This window comes from Pituophis catenifer, unplaced genomic scaffold, assembly GCF_029215685.1.
Source record: "Pituophis catenifer annectens isolate HBS135680 unplaced genomic scaffold, rPitCat1.0.hap2 SCAF_8, whole genome shotgun sequence".
NCBI lineage: Eukaryota > Metazoa > Chordata > Lepidosauria > Squamata > Colubridae > Pituophis > Pituophis catenifer.
In genome coordinates, this window is record NW_027256888.1 from 47,175,337 (window position 1) to 47,193,519 (window position 18,183).

Consider the following 18,183-nt stretch of genomic DNA (forward strand, 5'->3'; position numbering starts at 1 on the left):
TTTGGGTTGATACTCTATAAATATAGATAATTGTCACTTCCATAAGACATATCTAAGTTAATGCCAAAATCATCATTGTAATTTAAGGAAAATGAATGTTTGTAAAATTTTCATGCTTTATTTTTTTTTTTTTTTCAAAATCAAAGCTATAATTTTGACAGGCTCACTCAACAGTACACAAGTCCATTATTAAAAGATGAAAAACAAACTCTTACTTACTGAAATTTGGTTTAAATATCTTATATGGATTTGGAGTATGTACATTCTCAGCTATATTTCTTTCTGTTTTCTAGGCTTATCAACCTGGTCCCAGCATTCTAGATCTCAGCCTCAGAGGAGTTCATGCTCTAAGAGTAAAGACCGAAAACCATCAGAGGTATTACTTTGATATCTATCATGGCATCTTGCTGAAGTACAGATGTATCTTTTTTCCTAATACTTCTTTTTCTTTCCTTTTCCGCTCCATCTCAGCTGGCACCCAGCAACCTTTCTTCTGGCCAGGAGATCAGGGAGCTCAGCTGCTGCCACAGTCCCTGCCAGCATCAAGTTAGTTATTTAGCCATGAATATTGGATTGGTTTAGCACCAACCCAATTTTCTTTTCTTTTTTCTTCCTTTTCCTTTTTTCTCTCCCCCCCTTCCCCAATTTATTGGTAAAGAGTGGAAATGTTATTTAGGAGTGTTTTCTGTATGTTATTAATCATTACAGCAGATTGATAAATAAGAACTTTTGTTTAGCGAAGTGAAACTAGACACATTTGTCTTGTTAAATGTTTTTTATGCATTTTTTTCCTGCAGAAAAACAGGAAATAGGAATTTGTTTTGCTTTACACAGTGGATTTGGTAAGATGCAAATGGGTATAAGAATTACAAATGGTCACGTTCCTTGAGTATCAAGAGTAGAAAATATGAATATTTACTTAGTTGGATGTTTCTGAAATAAATTATGTTTTGGGTCTTGACATCCACCCCTCTTAACTTTTATTCTGTATTACTTATATAAAGGTCACTGTTGCCATTATAGGTTGTGGCAGATGGTTATTTATCAAAACAACTTGGACATTATTTATTGATGAAGCATTTATGCTTGAAAAAGAGCTATCACGAGATAGAGGAGTTGTAATGTATTCTTCTAATTCCGACTAGTTTTCCTTTTCCTTTTCTTTTTATTATGTACATGCATGTATTCTCTATGATTTATATTGAGCCTTGTTTCAGTGGATTAACTGCAAAATCTTACTTGCAAAGTTCTCTATATTTAATTAATCAGTGTGTTTTATCTTATTCTTCAGCTGAAAAGGGTCCCAAAGAGCAGCATAAGATTAACAGCAAACTAGGCTGTCATCTATAAAAGATGCAGTGTGAAAGAGGGAAAAAAGTGATGAAAATAGAAAAGAAAAACAAGCTTATTAGGCATCCTAATGCCTAAAAAGTGATAGGTGAAGAGTTGTGTACCATTCACTGTTTAGATATAGCAATTTTACATGATTGTCTCTAGGCATGCTGATTGCATCTGCAGAACAGCAGGAATAGTAGTCAGATTGTTGATTCTTGGAAATTATATCCTTGATGTTCCATTAAATTCTCCTTTGTCTTGTAGCCAACTCTTCACAATGTTCAGGTGCAGAAATACTCACAGTGTGGTGGTTTTCCCTGAGCTAGCCAAAATCAATACATATATAAAAGTCCTGAATGTCTGGCATATACTTCTGTCTGGATATCTTTTTGTTTACTATGCATGCAGATATATACATATTCATACTGTACACACACATACATGCACACACATAGAAATACAACATGCACACACATATACACTTATTTTCGGAATGATTTCAAAAATGGTTTTTAGGGAGTGTTCCCTACTCCAATTTAGAGGAGGAGCTACCCTATCTAATTGGTGCCATGTGAAAGGTTTTTCATGCTTCTGCCCATCCTTTGAATTTGATTGTGGGTGATGGGAAAAGTGGAATCTTAAATCAGTCTTTTCCAGCCTGAAACCCTCAGAATTTATAGCCAGTTCTTGAAGTTGCAGTCCCAGAAATTAAGTTCCAGAATGGAATTATTATGGGATTATTATTCATTCAATTCCGGTGCCACCTGACTCCAGTCAACTCTGGGTAGCTCTGCAGGTTCAACTGCATGACAGCTTGGAGGCATCGAGTTGGACAAATCAATCTTAAATTACTTAGATATTCCTGTTCGGATGTAATACTCTTATTCTGGATGAAACCCAACCAGTAAAATCTTTATTTATAATTTTGATGTTAATCCAGATGAATTAAGCAATCTGTAAATAAAATGTGCATAACGCCTGTAAATGAAAGAGGAATGATTCAGATAATTCAGTGTTGCAAGATGGATTAATTTATGAGGCAGGATGTGTGAAACATATTTACATTACCACCAGCAGTGTTTGTAAAATGTGTAGAATCATTTTCAGAGCATTTGTTTTGAATCTGTCCGTTGAAGCATTGAAATTCATTCCATGATATGCTGTTTCAGTTATTTCAGCCAGATAAGCAGTGTTTTGCTGCTCTTGTCTCTCTCCCCATTCTTGAACTGATTGCTTTTAAGTAGAGCTCAGTTCTTCTAAAGTGGTTGATGTGCAAGTGATCCTTGCTGTCATTGCACGAGCTGATCTAGTTTCTCTATAGCAAATTTAATTAATATTTATTACACCCTGTCCCAGCATATTTTAAAACTCTTGGTGAATATCTCTATGTGACCCATGGCATTCAGCAGGTATAGTTCACAGGTTGTGAATGGAATGCTGGTCTTGAATTATTCTTGTTACTTTGTAATATTTTGCGGTCAGGATTCTGTAGGAAGAAGCATTTATAGTCCTCCTTTTAATGCTTACCACTTTATAGTTTCTGCTTGAACAAATAAGAGATAATAAAATAGATTGGCAGAAACATGGTAATGCACTATTGAGGTAGTCCTTGACTTACAACCAGGAGGTAGTACATCATAAGTGATGTAGTTGTGAAGTGTGGTGTCACATGACCACATTGCTTAGCAATGGCACACCACTTTGCCATTGTTAGCCTAATTTCACTAGTCTTTAAGTAAGTTAAGGGGTTGCCTTGCCTTCCACTCCCCCCAACTGCCTATTCTGCCCGCCTATTTTCTTCCATTTTGTTTGCCCTGCACCCTGCTTTGGGGTAGCAAGCAGCCCCAGAACCATATTACTCTGGGGATGCTTTCCACATTGTGACTCAAAAGTTTGGTGTGCCATGCTGCAAGAAGCCCCTGAACCACAGTGCAAAGCTGTAGCCACTCCAGGAAGACTTAGCCCAGCACTTTGGCGCAAAATGGCATCCACAGCAGTGTGGCACAAAGCCACACCTGCCCTGGGAAAATTCAGATACAACCAGTTGCCAGCCATCAACCTCACCATCCTGCACTCTGAGGGCTCTGCTGTCCTCTGTTGACTTTTGCTGTCTTCTTGCTCCTGTTGCTGATGAGGTTTGTCCTCCCTGGTCCTTCACAAGGCAGCTGGCCACATGAAATTGCTGCGTGCAACCTTAGGAAGAAACCCTTGTGCGACCAACAGCTGCTTTGCAAAGGACCTGGCTGGGCATGGTTCATCAGGAGCAGAAGTCAGTAGCAGAAGAAGATGTGAAGGACAGCAGGGGCGGCAGAATGTAGGAAGTTAAAAGGGTATAGATGTGGAGGTAGGAGGTAGGTGGGTTGTTTGGGTGAGGGGAGTTAACGTGCTACTATGTTCATAAATGTGGGCAGGCTGCCAGGCACCCAAATTTTGATAATGTGACCATAGGGGCGCTGAAGCAGCTGTATCCTCGGGGACAAGTCATAAGTCCCTTCATTCAGTGCCTCTGTAACGGCAAATGGTCATAAGTTGAGGTTCGTTTGATACAGATGTATACTCCTGTTAGGACACATGGCATAGCGAGAATTCCATCTCTGCTTCCTTGTAACTGACTTGAGTCTTATATTATACAAAGTACACGACTACTTTTAAATGCATTCAGGTCCAAAGCAAAATTTTAAGCCAAGGCTGGAGAATAGTGTATTTGAATGGTAGGTGATATTGTAGCTTTTAAAACATATTGATTCAAAACATCTCTCTTGACAGGAATATTTGTATTGAAAAGTCGTTATAGGTAATACAGGTAGTTCTCAACTTACGACCACAATTGAACCCAAAATTTCTGTTGCTAAGTGAGATATTTGTTAAGTGAGTTTTGCCCCATTTTACGATCTTTCTTGCTTCAGTTGTTAAGTGAATCACTACAATTCTTAAGTTAGTAACACAGTTGTTAAGTGAACCTGGCTTCCCTCCCTATTGACTTTGCTTGTCGGAAGGTTGCCAAAGGTGATCACATGACCCTAGGATATTGCAACTGTCATAAATATGGTTCAGTTGCCAAGCCTTTGAATTTTTATCATGTGACCATGAAGATGCTGCAACAATTATAAATGTGAAAAGCGGTCATAGGTCACTTTTTTCAGTGCCATTGTAACTTTGGTCATTAAACGAACTCTTGTAAATTGAGGACTACCTGTATGTATCTGGTTTGGTTTGGTCCATGCTAGTCTTCCCTGAGATCTGTGGGATTTCCAGAATTCTCAGCCAACGTAGTATGAATATACATGTGTTTGTGGATATGCATTGTGACTTGCTCTGCCTGCTTCTGAGAAATATACCACCTTCTGCAGGAGGTGTGTACATCTTCAACTTCAGTGGAGATGTTCTTCCCAATGGCATAGTGCTTGTACAGATCAATATTTCAGATGAAATAGGCACAGACCTTGCTTATATCAGCTGAGTGCTGAATAGGAATAAATGAATATGTAACTGATGGAATGGCTTCAGGCTCAATTTTCATTGTACTTTTTAAAGTGCTACAATGGTCTCCATACAATATAAAGGCAATCATCCCTTGAGCTTTATTTACAGCCAGTGTTTACTTCATGTTGAAAGAATACTGACAACAATTTACGTCGGTTCAGTAAATACTGGGTCTGCAGCCCTATCCTCTTCTTAAATTATGATAATTGTACTAAAAAGTTGATGCTCATATATCTTTTGAAAAAGATGTCACAAAGTCACTAGATTGTAATTGCCAAAGAATAGATTGATGGTTTGTGAAATGTAAGGATACGTATTTACTCTTCAGTTTCATTATTTCTTTTACCCAGAATTTGCCTGTTATGTTACTGACATTCCTTTGAGTTATATTTTTCAATAGTATTTAAACTGTTTGAGATAAAGTAGATAGGTTTTATAATTGGCCATGGGTGCATGATTAGCTTTGAACTCTGAAACTAGGAAATACAGGTCTTGGCTTAAAAAAGATATCAATAAAATAATATGTGACTTAGGTACAGTACTTCCCTTTGAACTAAGTAAAGGAAAATTTACAGTACTTGGGTTTGGCGTCCTATTTGGGGATTCATTTAGGAAGTCTTTGAACAGCTGATAATTAAAACTTTTTTGAATGGATCATATGAATTGGGGTGGTCATTAAATCAAAGGTGGACATGTTTTTTATTTCTGGTTCAGCATGGCAATACAGATGAACATCTGGATACTTGAAAGGGCATGGTAGTTAATGGTGAGAGGCCTTTCACTGTTTTCCTAGAAACTGAATTATACAGTAGAAGTATGACATGTCACTGTAAACATATACTACTAAAACTGTCATTCCCATAATCTTTAACAGTGCATTGTAGGGCAACAATTTTGGAACCCCAAGGTATCTTAAGTGGGCTAGCTTACAGAACGCATCCAAAATCTGGAACCTCCCATAGCTCTCATGAAATTAAAATTTGGCAGATTTTGTAAAAATTTATGACATAGAATTATAATAAAGATTTTATGACGCAATACAAAATATCAGAAAACATGTCACCTCCTGATCTGACTGTGCTATACAGTTCAGCACAGGCTATTTTCAAGGCAGATATGTCTTTGACTATCTCCCTGAGTTTTTAAAAACATTTAAAGTACATTAGGAGCTCTACCATTGTTGAAGATGTTGAGGAATCTGGTAAGGAAATATCCCTGAAATGATGCCTCAATGTGTCATGGGCTGTCTAGTCATTTCTCTTTCTCTGTGTCTTTCCAGGTGTTTAGAACAGACCTGATCACTGCTATGAAGCTGCCCGATTCTTCCCAGCTGAATTCTGATGAGTATTATGTGCTGGCAGATCCCTGGAGACAAGAATGGGAGAAAGGTGTTCAGGTGCCAGTCAGCCCAGGAACTATACCAGAACCAGTAGCCAGGTATATTTTGGTACAGCCAGTTACAAAAAGGAAACACCCCCCCCCCACCCCTCATCTTTTAAACAATTTTTTAAAAATGTATACTTCATTACTCTGAAAGTGTAGTGTTCCATAATTTGGATTTATCTCAGGGTATATGCTGTCTATGAAAAAGAAGGCAGGGTCTTAATCTTCTTTAGGATTAATATTAATAACTGGATTACTTCCCGTTATTGAAAAGTAATATAAGAGTTAATGAACAAGAACTCAGCATGTCATGTAAATCCATTGTTTGGTTGATGGTATTTTAATAGATTGTCTGATAATTCCATAATACGATTGCTGTGTGAAATGCAATACTCCCCAGCAACTGATTTTTCACTGTTAAAGTATTGCAGCAGCTTCATTTCAGGTGGCAGATATGAGCAAAACCTTACTCATCAGCAGATTTACTACTCACAAGTTAAGCACTTTACATAGCAGGCTGAGGACTTATTTTTAACTTGATGTAGTGGTAGAAGGAAGTCTCTTGTACTGCCAGAAAAATAGTTCCTCCTAACCGGAGATTCACTTTAACCTTTTGGAAACAGTACAATTTGTTCCTATATCAGTCCAGACTTCATAAACAAGTAAATTCAACTTTCTCACATCTGAATTTGAAGCATTAATTGACAATTCAAACTGGAAAGTGGCATGGAACACAGGGGCAGCAGTTCTAGAGACATGAATTCTAAATCTTAACAAAATAGACATTTTGATAGATATAGATATTAATCTCCATGCAGATATTAAATCTGACTTGTATTTTTTTTAGAAAGTCTGTTTCTCAGTCTGTGCATAAAAACCAAAGCTGTTTATAATAAAACTCAACAAATTCTACGAGCAGCAAAAATATACTCTGCAGAATTCTGAAATACTTTTAACACACATCTAAAATGAACCCATGTTAGTCAACACATCAATAAAAATGTATATATCTAGTGTTTTAATTTCAACAGTGTAATCAATTTAGGAACATGAGAAGCTGCTGAATTCTTTATAGATTAGATTATTGCTTGAATCAGTAGCACATGCAGACCGCTTCAGGCAAAGGTTTTTCGTGTCACCTGCCACTTGTTCCTTTTAAGTAGAAATGGTGAGAAATAAACCACACACTTTCTGCATGCAGTTTTGTGTTCTTCTTAAATTTAAAAGAGATTCACTTTTAAAACTATTCATATTGGTGACTTTGAAATCTAGACTGTTGATGAATATAGTGTGGAATTTAAATATTATAAAAGGTAATGTGAGCAGTTCAGGGAGATTTTCATAGAAGGGTTTGTGAAATTGCTTTAGGTAAAGAACAACACAATTGCATTTTTTATATATAATGGTACCCTTTGATCGCATTGTGAGGGATATCCTGTGGTTTTTAGTCTAAATTAATTTACTTGAGCATGCAAATTCAAATCCAGGTGTGATAGATCTGTAGATTTCAAAAAAACATTTTTTAAAAGTAGAATAGCCTGTACTATTTCTTCTAATGTGAATATAATTTTATTTAGATTCTACCAGAGAATTGATTAATAAATACCGAATTGAATCAAATATGTTAACCTGTAGTTAATAGCAACTACCTTGGTCTTGTTTATTATTCTTCCTTTTTTTACACACACCATATGGATGCCTATCCCTATTTTTTTGTAGGGCTTAAATTGGTTATAGAAGGGAGATTTCCTAATTTATTGGAGAAGACTGTAGGCTTTCTGGCTATCCATATTTGTAGAACTACTAATTTACCTGTCAGTAAATACTATTAGAATTTGTGATCATTCAGAGGTGCCTGTCTATTAAGTACTCCTTCTGTACACAGTTCTGCTCCTAAAACATCCATATAATGTATTTTGATGTGATGAAATTTTCATGTGATGTGAATTTTCATTGTGTTGTAATACAGCTATGTGATTTGTTTAGTGTGGGAAATTGGAGGAAAACGAATTAAGTTTTTGACAGTATTTGATGCTTGGATCTGTTCTTATAGTAGGACTAGAATAGATCATGCCCTAAAGTCTTAACACCATCTATCAAGTTGTATTATATAATTTTTGATAATAATAAATATTAATTTTTCTTCGTAGTTTTAGGAAGTTTTATCACCTGCTACTTATGCACGCTTATCAGCATATAGATTTCACTGTACTATATTTGTAGATTCTGTAAAGTGAAATTGGACTGATTTAATTTCATGGCTCAACACATGATACTCATAGACCTGTAAATTAGAAATCTGAGCCGCTCTCCTTCTCCAGAGTTCTTATATTAACATTATTATATAGTACAGGTAGTCCTCAACGTTTGTTTAGTTATTGTTCAAAGTTACAATGGCATTGAAAAATGTAACTTATGACAGTTTTTCACAGTTACGACCTTTGCAGCATCCCCATGATCATGTGATCAAAATTCAGATGCTTGGTTCATATTTATGACCCTTGCTTTGTCCCACGGTCATGTGATCACCTTTTGTGACCTTCTGAGAAGCAAAGTCAATGAGGAAGGCAGATTCACTTAACAACTGGGTTACTAACTTATCAACCACAGTGACTCACTTAACAACTGTGGCAAGAAAAGTTGTAAAGTGGGCAAAATTCACTTAATAAATGTCTCACTTAACAACATATAAATTGTGGGGTCGATTGGGGTCATAAGTTGAGAACTACCTGTAATACCTATAGTGACTTTTCAATACAAATATTCCTATCAACAGAAATTTACGATTTGTTTAGTGACTCTTCGAAGTTGCAACATTGAAAACAGTGACTTATGACCATTTTTCATACTTACGACCGTTACAGCCTCCCCATGGTCACACGATCAAAATTCAGAAGCTTGGCAACTGACTATGATGGTTGCTGTGGTTGGTGTGTGATCACCTTTTGTGATCCTCTGAGAAGCAAAGTCAATGGAGAAGCCAGTTTCACTTAACAACCATGTTACTAATATAACAACATCAGTGATTTAATTAACAAATGTGGCAGGAAAGGTCATAAAATGGGGCAAAACTCACTTAACAAATGTCTCACATAGCAACAGAAATTTTGTGCTCAATTGTGGTTGTAAGTTGAAAACTACCTGTACAGAGTAGTATATGATTATATTAAGCATAAGAACAAAACATAAAATACAATTGTGTTTATAAAATATAAAAAAATCCTTACATATGCTTATGTATAAAGTAAAACAAAAATTAAAAGAGAAAGGCTAATTTTTAAACATCCATACATGGTATTTATTTTACATGCTATGGTAGTGTCTCAAGCCTTTCATTTGTTGCTACCACCAACTCCCCTGGAATTATAATGTCAAAATTACAGTAGAAGAATAGTGAGTTTAGATAAATTTCTGAAATAATTAAAATAGTAAGATATTCTAAAATTATTAACTCCTCCAATAGTCTCCTCAATTGAATGGTGCTATAACAAAATTGATTTAACACTTCTGCCGATGGTGATACAAAATAACAGGAAATCATCTGTCTCCTTGGCTTATTTTTTGTTATTGAGTTATGTTTTTTTAAAAATTACCTTATAAAATACCTTCAATATTTCAATATTGAATACTTCAATATTGAGTGTCTTATGTCAAGGAAAAAAATCAGCTTTGTAGAATGGCAAAATCAGACATAATGTATTTTTTAGTTTGGGACGGGATGGAATATATTGTAATTCAAAGCCTTTGGCAGTAGCCGCATGAAAAGACTGAGGTTTTTGTACAAATAGAAGGATTACTGCAATGAACACCTATTTGCTACACTTTCAGGATTGTGTCTGAAACAAAAGCTGTTGTATTTTCAAGACCTCGGAAATATATCCTGTCTTCAGGCTCTGAGCCCCCTGAGCTTGGATATGTCGACATTCGAACTTTGGCAGAGAGTGTGTGCCGCTATGACCTTAACTACATGGATGTAGCATGGCTGGAACTGGCCAATGAAGAATTCAAAGAGATGGGTAAGTGCTAGTTCCAGTTACGGCTCCAGGTTAGAGAAGTAACAGGGAGGAGTTATATGGGGCTCATTTGTAGTATCTGGATGGAAGAGCTGAGGAGAAAAAGTGCTTATAAACAAATTGTATGTGATTGGAATGGGGGGATGATTTTGAGTGGGAAGCTAGCAGAAATAAAATAAACTTTCTGAATTATTAGATGTTAATATCTCAGATATATGTTAGGATTTTTGATATTCAGCAGAAGTCTGCAGGAAAAGGGAAAGCATATCAGGAACACCAGTTTCTGCTTAATATTACGTGAATTAATAAAACAGTCATGCTGTTTAGGATGTGCAATCTAAAAACATGGGATGGTACTAGATACAATCATTGCAGTTGCAGACCCTTCAGCAAGATCTTTTGATCTTTTCCAGGGTGGGTAGAATATATTTTAACCAATTATTATTTCTGACTTGCTTGGAAAAAGTTTATAAGTTATATATTTACTACACTGTTTTTTAAGGTTTTATTTTTGTTGTTTTCCTTTGTAAGCCAACCAAGGTCTTACTGTTCTAAATATATATACAAGTAATCCTTGACTTACAACTATTTGTTTAGTGACTGCTTGAAGTTAAAATGGCACTGAAAAAAGTGACTTATGACTGCTTTTCACACTCATGACTATTGTAGCCCCCTATGATCACAATTTGAATGCTTAGCAATTGGCATACGTTTATGATAGTTGTGGTGTCTCGGGATCATGTGATCACTTTTAGAACCTTTTGACAAGCAAAGTCAATGGGGAAGCCAGATTCACTTAACAACTGTCTCGCTAATTTAACAGCTGCAGTGATTCACTTAACTGTGGCAAAGAAGGTCATAAAATGGGGCAAAATGCATTGAACAACTGTCTTGCTTATCAATGGAAATTTGAGGCTCAACTGTGGTTGTAAGTGAAGGACTACCTGTAATATATGCATACATGCATACATACATACATACATACATACATACATACATACATACGTACATACGTACATACTTACTTTAAGACAAACTGAAGGTTCCAGCTACATTTAAAAAGGTACATACATGTTAGGAGTAGTTTACCTCCTATTTTCTAAGAGCCCTCTAGAAGAGCGAAGTGTTTAAGATTTTCTACAAACTTAATAGGAGAAGCTTTTATCCGGTGAAAGTGGTTTCAAAGAAGGCATCATAGCCATAGAACAGATTTCTCTATTGATCAGTAAGAATGAATTTAAACTGAGCTAGAAGAAAACTGATTGTGAGGTTCTTTATAATTGGCATGAAGAGGACAAAGAATCCTTAACTATGATGTTCTGCACCAGCTGGCCTTTCTGGATTGATTTGAAGAGCAGTCCCATATATACATATAACAAATTACAGTAAACCAACCTTGCACCTCTGATTGAGGACAACGCAGTATTGAATTTGTGACAGTGGTTTTAAAGTATCCTTTGTTTCAGTTCGTTATGAAGTATCTAATCATTGTTAAAATAATCATTCTTAAAATATGGGATATTATTATAACAGCTACTATTAAGGCATTCGGAAACCTGAAAGAGCTACTGTAAAATTGAAAATCAGACTGTGTTATTAGAAGCACACAGTAATGCCAGCTATTAAGAAAGAAATTTAGGCTTTGTTCAGATTTCTTCTTATAAGAGGCTGCTGTGCCTGAAGTAATATAATTGGATATATAGCCTCTCAAACAGTTGGATTTTTTTCAGGAATAAGATATTTGGAAACAAGGCTTCTATACGAAAAATATTATTAACTTCAAAAGAAAGGATGCATACCAAGTCCAAATTCTATGTTACTATACCATTAGCATTAAAATTAAAACATGTTATATTTTTCTATGAGTAGAAGTACTGCATGTTCCTCACAGAATTAAAGGGTTCTGAAGACAGAAATAGCAGCTTAATGTAACTTGATGCATAGAGTCATAGTATAGATCTATCTTCTCCAACTGATTGCTGGGCTGCAGCTTCCAACATGATGGTAATGGCCATGCAGACTACAGACAATTAGATGTGAAGTCCATCACATCTGATCTTCACCAAATAACCAAATACATACTAGCATGTTAAATGATACATCTGCTCAGCTTTTGGGACAAAGCAGTTTTGAATGAAACTGCTTGGCATTTCGTAATGTAGAATATTTTAAAAATAAATTCACAACAATATCAGTCCAAAAGTCAGTTCACAGAGTTCTATAAGTGTCCTAGATGTAGATTCCCGGAAACCTGCAAATTAACATTCTTGCTTCCTCTAACTTGAGGAAAGAATTTTTTACGGCAGGTACAACATTGTCTCATCCACACTGTTATTTGGCAGCTATGCTAACATTTGCTATTTAAATACATTTGCCATATTGCTTCAAGGCAAATTAATAAATCCAAAATCTTAATTTTTTTGTGCATTTGGGAAGATGGTTCATTTTTATACCCACTTTTTACTTTCAGCCTCACGTCATGAAACTCTACGTGATAGGCAAATTGATTGTACTAGTTAAGATAAGGCAGTAGTTAATATCAAATATAACCTAAGTCTTTTTAATTTCCTTTTCAGTTTGATTTCATTGATTGTTTATGTTGCTAAACTTAGATTGTAAGTAAAAGAGAACATGAATATGAAAATTAAATATCATTATATAAATTTACCAGGGATGCCTGAACTAGATGAATACACCATGGAGAGGATAATGGAAGAATTTGAGCAACGGTGTTACGACAATATGAATCATGCTATCGAGACTGAGGAAGGTCTTGGCATCGAGTATGATGAGGACGTTGTCTGTGACGTTTGCCAGTCTCCAGATGGTGAAGATGGCAATGAGATGGTGTTCTGTGACAAATGCAATATTTGTGTTCATCAGGTATATAGCACCATGTACAACAATAATATTGGCACTAGTATAATTTCACTGTGATGAGGCAATAAGGATTTTGCACATTCTAAGCATATTGAAGGTGTTTGGAAGTTTATGATGAGGTATATTGATAGAGGCAAAGGGACACAGGAAATGAGGTAGATAACTGAGCTAAGTATGGATAATTGTTTCATCTGGTAACACTTGGCTGATGTTCTCTGTACTTAGATGCTAAGCAGGATCTTGCTTGAGTAGCAGTTGGATGGTAGATTTCTATAAAATATACCAAGTTTGTAAAATAGAACAATAAATATAGGTATATTATAGAATATAGATAGTCCTCGACAACCTGAGAATCTGGTCCTTAACAACCACAATTGGGACCAGAATCTCAGTAGCTAACCAAGGTGTCATGGAGTGTGAGTTGCCTGATTTCATTAAATGAATCCTGCCAATTGACAGGTGTTCAAATTGATCCTGCAACAAAGTGTGAGGATGGATCATAAGCCACATTATTCAGTGCCATTCTAATTCAAACAGTTGCTAAATGAATGTTTATAAATTGAGGACTACCTATAAACATTCAAGAAAAAGGCAGTGGAAAACTCTTCTGTTTTGTTAACAAAATCACAAGAAACTGTTCATGAAATCACCAGGAATGGATGTTACCTTTTATTCATGGCTATTAAAAGTTCCATAGTGCTATGTGAGGCTTAGTGACCAGTGTGTCTTGAGAATTTTGAGTTACTAAACTACGATATTTAGTAGCATTTTGTTGGAAAATATAGTTGCACAAATTCCTACTTGGAATGTTGGTGTTGCTGTTGCATTTTTTCATTTGCAGTCTGAGTTTTAAATCCTATATTTGGTTTCATGTGGTTTTTTTTTTTTTTTTGCTTTATTTTGAATGTTTGACCTCTTAGGCTTGATCAGTTGCTGTCCATTTGGCTTCAACGTATTCTTGCCTGTAAATCTACCATTTTGTCATATTTTTGGGAAGCATTCCAAAGGGAGATAAGAGTTTTGATCAATCTCCTTTTATGCCTTAAGAAGAGTTTCAAAGAGTTTCTCTTCTCAAAGTAGATGCTTTACCTTTTGGAAAAGGTTATGCATCTCTATGTGGAGAATGGATTACCATTGATGAATTTAGCTCAGCCCATCTGTAAGAAATACTAGTATAGTTATATTTTCCTTTATGTAAAAGATAGAATGTATTTATGTTTCTGTTAAGATAGATGAGTATAATCTCAGATCCCAGGTTTGTTTTCACAATTGAGGACTTTGGGTGTAGCTGCCAAATTCTCTGACTTGAAAATCCCCACCAACTATACTTTTTAATGCAACAAAAATATTACCTTAATAATAACAATGTAGATTGCATTTAAATATTGTCCTTGTCCTTTTTTTACTGTACTTCCTTCTAAATGTAGTTCCCACCACACCATGCAAAATTCTGTTCTTAAAAATTGCACGTTTCTTCTTCAAAGAATTGTGGATAGTTGTATTTTTGTTTATTTGTACATATCCCACCTTTATTTTCAAAATAACTCAAGGTAACTAACATATCCAACACACCTTCCTCCTGCTTTCCGTACAACAACAATCTTGTGAGGTGGGCTGGACTGAGAAAGAGTGACTGGCCCAATATTAATCAACATTTCTGTGAGTTGTTTCCTGTTGAGGAAGAAATACACTCTGTATTTATTCTCCAGGATTTTTTTTTTAATTGAGTGGTTTTGTCAGTAAATTATGATAGCCCAGTGAAGAGGACATTTTTATGATTTGAGCTGATTTTGAGCATTTTATACATTTAAAATTCTTGATCAACTGAGTTATTCTTACTGCTTTTTTAATTATATTGAGCCACAAAACATTTAAAACATCAGAAGCAATGGCCTCTCTACGAACACCATATCTGTTGCCAGAAGAATAATTAATGTCATTGCTGCATCTTTTCTTTGAGGAAGAAACTCAGCCAGGTCCAGAGAAACTGTATGTCAGGGTTCCAAGCAACACCCCCAACGAAAGAAGACTCAGAGGCTAGAAATTCCTCAAAGTTCCATTTTATTAGAGATGTCATATTGGCACATCTGGGAAAACCCGAATCTGAAAGCTTCCAGGTTTTCCCCACCCAAAAGAAAATCCAAGTTCCTTCCCGTGCACCCACATGTCCATCATATGGTCCAGTCAATGCACTGTCCCAACAGGAGATGCCTCCCAGTCACGCCACTCCAGGTGCAGAACCGAATGTCATTGACTCTCAGAGAAAGGAATGTTATTATGGTTAAATATCTCCACCACTCTATGCAATCTCCCCTCCCAGTTTCCCACAGCACTAAGTGTGGCATCCCTGAAGATCCAAATAAAAAGATGTCCTCCAGGGCTGACACTGTATTTATGTTCTTGGAAGACCTCCTTTTTTTGGGGGGCGGTTGGGGGGAGGGTTTTTTTATGGTTGTTTTAAAGTTGTTCTCAGCTGTCAAGGTGGACACAGATATGTTTTAGGCTTTTATTTTAGTTAATAAAATGTTGGCTTAACTCCAATTGAAATAATCATTATTCATATACAATCTGCCTTCCCTTTGGCAGCACAGCTGGCTAGGATAGATCTTCAGTTCCCTTTTTTAGCTCCTTCTATTACACATTGTTTGGTCTATTTCATAGCTTTGTGAACTTAGAAGCAGTTATAAACATGGCCAGAGTCCCATGATTACTAAAAATTGCTTCTTTGTGGTTGAGAATGTATGTCTGCAATTAACATCACAGCCATCTTGGCTGTGGTCCAGTAGATAAATTTGAGAAGCTTTAATTCAGCTGATACCCCACAGCTACATTGAGTTTAAGCTACTAAGAAGCCATTTTAGCAGCAAGGTATTATGAATTCATAAAAGTATTCAACCATGATCCAGAGAATGGGCTTGGCTTGTTTTGTTTGATTTTTTAAAAGAAACAAACTTCATTAGGTTTGCTGAAATGGAATGGAATGAAAGATATGAAGGCAATCTTAGAATTAGCCTAAATGTGTTATTAGCAGAATTCAAATTTGTTGTCATGAGCCTTATTCTTGTAGACATAAACTAATAATCATCAGCTTCACCTATTCATTTGTAATTTAAGCTTCTCAACTCGGGTATCAGCTAATGAGGGAGGTAATATATAAATACTAAAAACTATTAACAATAAGCTGTTACAAATGAAGTGTCCTGTTTATACCTCTCTGCTAACTTTTTCTTCTTTTTTTCAGGCATGTTATGGCATCCTAAAAGTTCCCGAAGGCAGCTGGTTATGTCGAACCTGTGCTCTTGGTGTCCAGCCAAAATGTTTGTTGTGTCCCAAGAAAGGTGGAGCTATGAAACCAACTCGAAGTGGTACCAAGTGGGTCCATGTTAGTTGTGCCCTCTGGATCCCAGAGGTTGGTGTTTCAGGGTTGTTTTTTTTATGTCTTTGTTCAGAGTGGCAGATATTGATTCATACATACAACTTTATGGCTAGTAATGAGAATTATATTGGTGCCACTGGTTATCATAGCAGACTGTGTTAACATTTATAATGTGGAGCCCATCCCTAATAATTGAAGAGATTGTTAACCCATTTATACTTGAAATTAGAGGGGAACCTGTTGACTTCAAGATGTTGCTGATTTACATCATGGTCAATGATAAGGGATCCTGAAAATTGTAATCTAGCATCACTAGCAAGTTCTCCAGTCTTGAAATATAATTACTTGTTGGTAAACTTCCTGAGATTTTGGATTGATAGCAGTCAGAGGTACAGAAAACATTTCAAGTTCAAACCATTTTGAAATTCAGAATGTTTGATTTTGAGCTTGAAAAAATAGTTTTGATTTTGAAATAATGCTTTTAGGATCCAAAGTAGATAGATTTGATCACTGTGTAACTGTGTTTGAGATCAGTAGAGCTATTTTAAAGCTAGGAACATTTCCATAATGATTGAAACAGCCTTTTTCAAATATGAAACAGATTTCACGGTCAAAACAAAAAGTTCAGACTTGAAATAGAGTGTTTTGAATTTGAAATAGTTTGAATTTGAATATTACCATGTAATAGTAGGAGATGGGTAATAGGAGGTTGCCATTAAGGAGTTTTCTTGTTAGAGTAGAGTAGTAGAGTGTATGAACATTATTAGGAAGTGGAACCAATTCTAGTTAATGACTGATTTTGGAGCCATGATTAAAAGATATTTATTTGCTATCTTCCTTCTATTATAAGGGAGAATAAAAGGATATAATGTAATTCTATAACAATTGCAAATGGAAGGCTAATGGAATATAGAAATACATAATTGCATGCAAAACAAACCATTTCAGGGATGTTCTGGATTGTTTATTTTTCTTTCGATTCTCAAGAGTTTTAGAAGAAAAACATGACATTTCCAATGAACATCAGATTATTCCATCATTAAAAAAGAGAATCTTGCACATAACTTGAAAGGTTCCCTTAGGCCAGGATAAAAGCAAATCCACATGTTTTTTTCGTAGTCATTAGAATACAAGAATATGGTGGAAAAGATGCACTGTTGTTCACTTAACTTGTTAATCAAACATTAACTTGGGCTACAGTAGGGAATTTGTATTAGAGTTGGCCAGAGGATAACAAGTTCAAATTCCTACCCAGTTCACATTCCAGTCTTCATCCCTGGCCAGTTACTATCACGGCTTGTTATGAGGCCAAACTTCTATGCGTGAAGAATCTTGTTTATTGCTGTAATTTAGGAGGAAGCACAAGATAAAAATGGAATCAATTTATTTCCCATCCTTAAGAATTTTTAAAATGGGATATAGTTTGATAAAGTAATAGATGACTTGAAATATTGGTCTGATGGGACAATCTGAAGGTCAGTAAGTAGAAGATAATTTTACTTTAGCTGCTATTTGGTTTTTAAAAATATGTATTATTTTTTCCAATTATTCTTAGGTGAGCATTGGTAGCCCAGAAAAGATGGAGCCCATTACAAAAGTCTCTCATATTCCCAGCAGTAGATGGGCCCTGGTATGCAGTCTTTGTAATGAGAAGATTGGGGCATCTATACAGGTAAACAGCTCTTAGTATTCTGAGCAACTGTAATCATTACA

The 18,183-nt window shown here is 35.7% G+C and overlaps 1 protein-coding gene across 3 annotated transcripts in view; it reads left to right on the forward strand.

The window, feature by feature from the left end:
* Window positions 1-18,183, forward strand: part of JADE1 (jade family PHD finger 1) — a 77,006-nt gene that overhangs the window by 30,906 nt on the left and 27,917 nt on the right. Inside the window, exons 3-9 of one of the 3 annotated variants that reach the window (XM_070949007.1) lie at window positions 294-376; window positions 472-546; window positions 6,098-6,255; window positions 10,030-10,217; window positions 12,886-13,097; window positions 16,336-16,503; window positions 18,026-18,142. In XM_070949007.1, the coding sequence (XP_070805108.1) occupies window positions 294-376; window positions 472-546; window positions 6,098-6,255; window positions 10,030-10,217; window positions 12,886-13,097; window positions 16,336-16,503; window positions 18,026-18,142 (1,001 nt within the window). Of the gene's footprint in view, window positions 1-293; window positions 377-471; window positions 547-5,532; window positions 5,585-6,097; window positions 6,256-10,029; window positions 10,218-12,885; window positions 13,098-16,335; window positions 16,504-18,025; window positions 18,143-18,183 lie in introns of those variants that run through there. The other 2 variants (XM_070949009.1, XM_070949008.1) reach the window with 2 other exon arrangements.